Source organism: Alosa pseudoharengus, unplaced genomic scaffold, assembly GCF_046254945.1.
Source record: "Alosa pseudoharengus isolate Yale_2024_CS ecotype anadromous, Long Island Sound unplaced genomic scaffold, YU_APseudo_1.1 YU_APseudo_1.1_scf_1, whole genome shotgun sequence".
NCBI lineage: Eukaryota > Metazoa > Chordata > Actinopteri > Clupeiformes > Clupeidae > Alosa > Alosa pseudoharengus.
The window spans coordinates 46,792,699-46,800,198 of NW_027468564.1; the positions used below are offsets into that span (position 1 = coordinate 46,792,699).

General features: G+C 42.0%; 1 protein-coding gene across 1 annotated transcript in view; it reads left to right on the plus strand.

Annotated features, from left to right (window-relative positions):
• Positions 1-7,500, plus strand: part of rims1b (regulating synaptic membrane exocytosis 1b) — a 73,146-nt gene that overhangs the window by 52,129 nt on the left and 13,517 nt on the right. Inside the window, exons 20-26 of the mRNA XM_076270541.1 lie at positions 350-412; positions 691-768; positions 4,008-4,127; positions 4,729-4,818; positions 5,130-5,195; positions 5,832-5,945; positions 6,967-7,061. Of these exons, the coding sequence (XP_076126656.1) occupies positions 350-412; positions 691-768; positions 4,008-4,127; positions 4,729-4,818; positions 5,130-5,195; positions 5,832-5,945; positions 6,967-7,061 (626 nt within the window). The remainder of the gene's footprint in view (positions 1-349; positions 413-690; positions 769-4,007; positions 4,128-4,728; positions 4,819-5,129; positions 5,196-5,831; positions 5,946-6,966; positions 7,062-7,500) is intronic.

Genomic DNA, 7,500 nt, shown 5'->3' on the forward strand with positions numbered 1-7,500 from the left:
CAATGAGTTTGGGTACCAAACCTTTAATGTGTTATGTTTGAATACTTGGTCGAATTGCATGTGTTATGAATACAAGTTTTGTTCATTTTTATACTGTATATTGCTCCTTTTTTAAGCATCTTGTTCTTCTGAAAGATTTTTTTTAGACTGCAGTCATTGAACATGATTAATACTACTAATACTATACTAATAACTCATTATTATTATTATTATTATTATTATTATTTAATGTTGGTTTATGGTTGGTCTCTGGCCTTGTTTGCCATCCTCTTACTTTGTGTTTGGGTTCTTGTTGTTTTGCTCGCTGTTCACTGCCCTAACATGTCACCCATCCCCATGGTAACCACAGTGAGGTCCTCGAGATGCACAGATCAATCCGGGGTGGGAGTGCCGAATGCCTTCATACCAACAGGTAAAACCAAAATGGCCACATTGTGGACAGCACTAGCCACAAGCTATTGTATGGTTGTTCTAGCAATTACTAGCGTTTGCTACTGCTAGTAGTACCTTGCGTGAATGATTACACTCACTCTCGTGCAAATGCAGGAAATATAACATGCTCTAAAGTATGCATTGACTGTACTGACAAAGCTGTGTCATTTATGGTATTTGTTTTTACTTTCACTGCCATTTTGCATGAGTTGTCTCTTTGTTTTACAACCATTATCCATTGTGTGCCACTGTAACCAGGAACTTAGCTAGGCACTGTCATACACTTCCACCAAAGATGCCCCTCTTAGTGAATGGCATTCATAAGGAAATATACAGGTAAGCCAGAGGGTTAAAGGTCAGTTGCTGGCCAATCCAAGTGCTTTATCCCATCACATGACCTGACATCTCACTGTGCTTTAGCACTGTGACACTCAGCATCATTGACCCCTATGTGTGGATAGCAAAACACCTATGAATCGGTTGTCTGTGCAACCCAAGTGACATCTGTGCTTGTTGTGAACTTGTGTTGATTTGTGTTTGTTGATTGTGAAGTTGCCCAAGCTTTCCAAAGCCTTTCTCTCCGTTCTCCCTTAGTGGGGAAACAGAGCTTGTGTGCTAGCATACATGGGCTTTAGCTCTATACAAGCTTCATCACATTATCATGCTTCAAATTATGAAGATCTCTAAAGCACACTGCTCGGGTGTAAGAAAGAATTGACTGGCTAACTCTTGCTTTCCTTGCTTGAACTGTAACATATTGCGGGTTTTTTCTTTTCTTTATCATTCATAAGAGTGCTAATGCTACACTCTGGGCTCAGGGTCAGAGTAGGGACTCCACCTAGGCTGCATCAGCAGCAGCCATTTTAGCTTCAATATTCCACATGTAGCCCTGTACCCCGCTTATATCAGTCATGGAGTGGGATAGTGTTAATGAGGATCAGCTCTCTCCTGAGGGACACTGAGGTTGTTAGATGTTTCCAGATGAAGAGATTGGCCGCTCTAGGTGTTTATTTGTCAGTATGTTGTGTTGGAGAACGCGATTTACATGCTAGTCGGAGAGAGAGAGAGAGAGAGAGAGTGAGAGAGACTTCCTGATGAGGATTCCAGTTGCTATCTGCAACAATTTCTTTTGTTCTAAATTGTGCAAAAGCTCATAATCTCCCGTTAGGGTTTTCTCTCTCTCTCTCTGTATGTGTGTGAGAGTGTGTATGTGCACATTTAAACCACCGTTTTCAGTAAAGCACAGTTGATGGGTTTATATAAGCAGAATTGCATTTAATCTGCATATAGAGCCTTTAGTCTTCTGAGGTTATCCATGCACATTGCATGATTCATTTTCATACATCCAGAAAAAAACAGTTTAGAGGTTTGCTATTGTAGCCGATGGCAACGTTGTTAATAAATTAAGCTATTTGTGAACTCATGTTTGAATACAGAGAGAGTGAGATGGAGATGTTAGTCTCTTGATTGATTGAATTTGACCAGTAAGGTAAACCATAAAGTAATATTTTACTCAGCACATGGCTCCAGATATCTGTGATTGTCATTGAATATCATAGCGATTTCTGTCCATATGTAATTGTGTTCAGGGATGTAGTGGTAAAATAAGAGGTGGGTAAACTATTCTATAAACTATGAATGATCTTGGTGCGGTGGACTGCGCCATGCATGCGTTCAGAACATGTTTGATGATGATGGCGGTTATTGTCCAATGTTTCTAACAATACCAGTGGTGTTAAATGGTTCCCAGAGTGTTGATGAGTTTACATATTGTGAATGTGGATAATACTGTGTGATTTTTAAATGTTAAAAGTTGTAATTGGTGAATAAACTCTTTTGAGAGGTGGATACACTCTAATAAGAGGTGGATAAACTACATTTCTGAAATTTTAGAGGTGGATAAACTGTGTTGACTTGCGTTTAGCCTCCACTACATCCCTGATTATGTTTTACCGTACCATGTTATACCACGTTGTCTAATGGACCCTCTCACAGTATCCCTTTGGTTGATGGTCACTCTTCCAGTCCTAGTCTTCTTAGCAATTTGCTGTTGGTTTTCCCATTGGCAGTCAGGGGAAGTCTGGCGCTATGATTGAACAGGGGGAGGCTAAACAAATTAAATACATCCAGCTGGCAAGTGCATGCCTCCACAGGAACAGACGGAGGGTTCATAATAATAAAATAATAATAATAATAATAATAATAATAATAATAATAATAATACACAGCCCAGGTGGCTAGCCTGTGCTAGCTTAGACTGAGTTAAACTAGGCTAGGCAGCCAGGTGTTTGATGTCACATGGACAGGCCTGAGGGATTTCCCAGAAGTACAGTGTCAAAGGCTAATGGCTGTTCATAATCAGGGATCAGTATGTTGATGGGGCAGCAAATTCATTGGGGATGATATGCGATGACCAATTGTTTTCCAGGCTTCATAGAATAAATGATCCAGCATTGACCTCTGGTATTGACCTCTTTATGGTAGAGATATACAATTGTTGTATGTTTCTGCTTTTATCATGAAGGGGACTGTATGAGACAACAGACCACTCATCCTGCTAGCTAGCTTGTCTATTTCTCCACCTGTTCTGTTTTCATGCTTTTCTTGTGGAGCTTCAGATTAGGGGATTAATGTTCTTTGTTGAGTACAGTTGAGAATTAATTTTGTTCAATTTATTTGACACTGAGACCCCTAGCCTGAGGTTTCCACAGAACGGCTGCCATCTTGTCCCTTTTCATCGCTTTATGTTGTGGTGTCCCTGACCGCCCCCTTGAGCCTGGCGGTGGCAGTGCCATGCATGCTGAGGTAGGGGCAATAGTATTTGCCTTATTCACCCGGTGGCCAGAACAAGGCTAAAGGGTACACTTGCCATTACACAAGTCCAGCAGATGGTGGTGGTAATGCACTCCGTTTGCAAACTGGCAAAAAAATCTCACTGAAGAAGAACAGGCCAGTAAACCCTTCTTCTTTTTCGGTGAGCTTTTTTTTGGCAGTTTGGCAAATTTAGGCCTCATTATCATCAGAGAAGTTGGCCATAAAGTGTTCTAGAGCAGTGTTTCTCAAAGTGTGGTCCGGGGACCACTGGTCCGCAAGCTATCCCAAGTGGGCCACGAGCAGACGTGGTAAAATATAATATAGATGAGTTGTTTGCAATATTGAACCAACTTGTATGTGAATCCAAACAGTTCTGCAACACTGTCTATGTAAGATATGCCAGTTGAAATCATATGAGTCCTCTGACACAAAAACCAAAGTGCAAAGACAATAAGCAAGGTGGTTCAGTGAGTAGGCCTATTGTGTAGGCTAATAGTAGGTCTAATCTTTTTTTTTAGCTAAGTGGTCCATGCATTTCTTTTTTATTGTTTAAGTGGTCCTTCATCTAAAAAGGTTGAGAAACCCTGTCCTTTAGGTCATAATTGTGTTTAGATGTTTCACCTACTGATTACTTTCAATTGATTTGCTTTCTCTTTGTTTCTGTCTGTTTTGCATGCTCGCTTGATGTTTTTTTTTATCTTCGCTTCTCCCCCCCCCCCCCCCCCCCCCTCTTCACACACACACACAAACACACACAAAAGCTCCACCCTTCCCGCATGCCTAAAAAGCAAGTCGGCACGGCGACAGGAGGGGGGCATGGTTTCACCTCGCAGTGCTGTCCCCCAACGCGTTCTCAGATTCACTGATGAGGTCAGCATTAGGTAAGAGTCCCGCAGAGAGAAAAAAAAAGGTGGATGACGAAGAAAAAACAGATAGAGAGAAAAGATGAGAGAAAGAGAGATAAATAGAGAGAGAGGAAGAGAGAGAGAGAATGAGTGTGCCCGGATTTCCACCCTGTATAAGGTCACAATTACTTTGCAAAAAAAAAAAAAAAAAACATATGTTCCTGACTTGGATCTAATAGCGATTTTGTGAGTGGGACCATCTGTCACTTGTGCCTGTCCAAAGCAAATGACAACTAACCCGACACTAATTTCAGGTCTTTTGGCAAACGTATTGGACACCAAGAATAGGATGCAAGTTGTGCTGTAATAGTGAAGCTCACGCAAATGTCAAGATCTCAATGCATCAGCCATGCGTTCCCATGGCAAGAGTCCAGCTAAAGATTTAGATGCTGTCCTTGGGAGCTCAACTTAAATATGATCAGCCATGGAGATGCGTGCTGTAGATATGTCTAACCTACTCTTTATGTTGTCTCTTTCTCTCTGGTTTCTGTCCTTCTTTCTTTCTTTCTTTCTTTCTTTCTTTCTTTCTTTCTTTCTTTCTTTCTTCCTTTCTTTCTTATGAAACCTGCATTTGCAGTGATCTGCAGCCATGTCTGGACCGGGTGCGGAGTGCCAGCACAACCTGTTTGAGGCCCGATACGGGATTCCACTCACCCGAGAGAGAGAGGTGCAGACACACAGATCTCTCTCTTTCTCTCTTATTCTCTCATTCTCTCTGTCCATCTCTCTGTCTCTCTCTCAGTAGGCATACACACAGTGTCACTCACAGACATAAAACTACACGGGCACACACACACACACACACACACACACAGTCACGAACACACATCTTTCATGACTTATTTTTTTGGGCTTGGATCAGCTATTTTATTATTATTTGCAGCCCCATTTTGCTTTTGCTTGTTTAAAAAAAAAAATCTTGTCATTATTTTTTTTTTACATCTTTTCACATCCATTTGGATCATTTCAACCTTTTAGATATTCGGGGAGCCTAGACAGGCCAGGCTGTCAGAGAGCAAATCACAAACTCATAGAAAACGACAGGTAAGACACCCCCCCACACACACACACACACACACACACACACACACACACCCCTCTCTCTCCCTCCCTCCCTCCCGTCTGACAGCTCCGCCTGGTCTATTCCCCCAGAGTAATCTGGACCAGAAAACAAACCATTCTCACCTGCTCACCAGCACAGCTGTGCTGCATTCGCTCTGTCTTCACATAAATGTCAAAAACAGACAGAGATGATTTGGCTTGCTGCTTCATTTAACATTCTCAATCAAAGAGTAGACAATATGGTTTAGATTAAAAGGCTACATAAATTACATTAAGTATGATAAGGTCCCCCCACCTCACTGTTTTGTGAAATACCGTCTTAATATGGTAATCAAGCTGTTTGAAACTGGACATCGTATGCCATCTTGAGATTTTAGAACTCTGTCACCTTCCTCCTTCACCTTTAATGACATCGCTCATACATGTTTTATGTTGGTGTTCTTTGGTTGGCCATTTGACCAGTAGCATTGTTTTAGTCATTATTTATATCATGTTATTTTGTTTTCTTTCATTTGACTGTTTCCGTTGGCTTCGGTCTCACCATTTTCTTTCGTTCTTGTTCTTCTCCTTACCTCATCTCCTCTTGCTCTCTGGGCCTGTCCTGCTGGCTGCCCTCAGGATTCAGCCCACCTCCATCCTGAGGGGGAGCCGGGGCAAAGCACCCCCGCTGCGCCCCTTTGGTCAAGCCCCAGGGGGCTCCTGCCCCAACTCCCCCCGCGTGGACAGGTGCATGTGCATAACCAGCCCCCTTACTCACACACTCACACACTCACTCACACACTCACTCATTCACTCACTCACTCACTCACTCACACACTCACTCACACACTCACACACTCACACACTCACTCACTCACTCACTCACTCACTCACTCACACACTCACTCAATCATTCACACACTCATTCACTCACACACTCACTCACTCACTCACTCACACACTCATTCACTAACTCACACACTCACTCAATCACTCACACACTCATTCACTCACACACTCACTCACACACTCACTCACTCACTCACTCACACACTCATTCACTAACTCACACACTCACTCAATCACTCACACACTCATTCACTCACACACTCACTCACTCACTCACTCACACACTCATTCACTCACACACTCACTAACACACTCACTCACTCACTCACACACACATTCATTCACTCACTCACTCACTCACCACAGGATATGGGTGTTTAGGGAGGCCGTCTGTTTTTACATCCTTTATCTCTTCCTCTACTGTCACCCTTTAGTCTATCTATCGATGTATCTATCTATCTAACTGTCTAGATCCATCTATTTATTTATCTATTTATTTATCTATCTATCTATAACTCAATCTGTCTATCTATCTATCTACCTATTTTCCTGTCTGTCTTTCAGTCTGTCTCTCTGTGTATATATAGTGTGTATATATATATATATATATATATATATATATATCGATCTATTTATATTTTATCTATCTATCTATCTATCTATCTATTTTCCTGTCTGTCTTTCTCTTCTGTCTCTCTATATTATATATATATGTGTGTGTGTGTGTATATATATATATCGATCTATTTATATTTTATCTATCTATCTATCTATCTATCTATCTATTTTCCTGTCTGTCTTTCTCTTCTGTCTCTCTATATTATATATATATATATATATGTGTGTGTGTGTATATATATATATCAACCTATTTATCTTTTATCTATCTGTCTATTTACCTGTCTTTCTCTCCACCTCTCTTCAGGGCCCATGGTGGTCACTCCCCCACTTCAGGGGCTCCCAGGGGCCGGGGCCGGCAGTTACCCCAGCTTCCAGCCAAGAGCAGCAGCATAGAGCAAGGTAACCTCACTCTGTGTGTGTGTGTGTGTGTGTGTGTGTGTGTGTGTGTGTGTGTGTGTGTGTGTGTGTGTGTGTGTGTGTGTGTGTGTGTGTGTGTGAGGTGGTACAACATGTGTGTCTAGAGAAGATGAGTTTCAACATATTGTGAATGTTGTTGTGAATTTTAGGTGATATGATGCTGTGTGTGTATCTGTGCGTGCGTGCTTGCGCGTGTGCGTGCGTGCGTGTGTGCGTGCATGCGTGCGTGCGTGTACACAACTTTGAAAACTGTGTGCAATTGAATGTGTGTCTCAAATTGATGTGCTTAAGCTGGGCTTTGGTGAAACCTGCTGAGGCAGCAAGCAGACTTGATTCATATAATCACTCAGTCCATCTCACCCAAGCCTCTGAGTGTGTATGCGTGCGTGCGTGTATGCATGCTCTGTATTCTCTTTCTCTC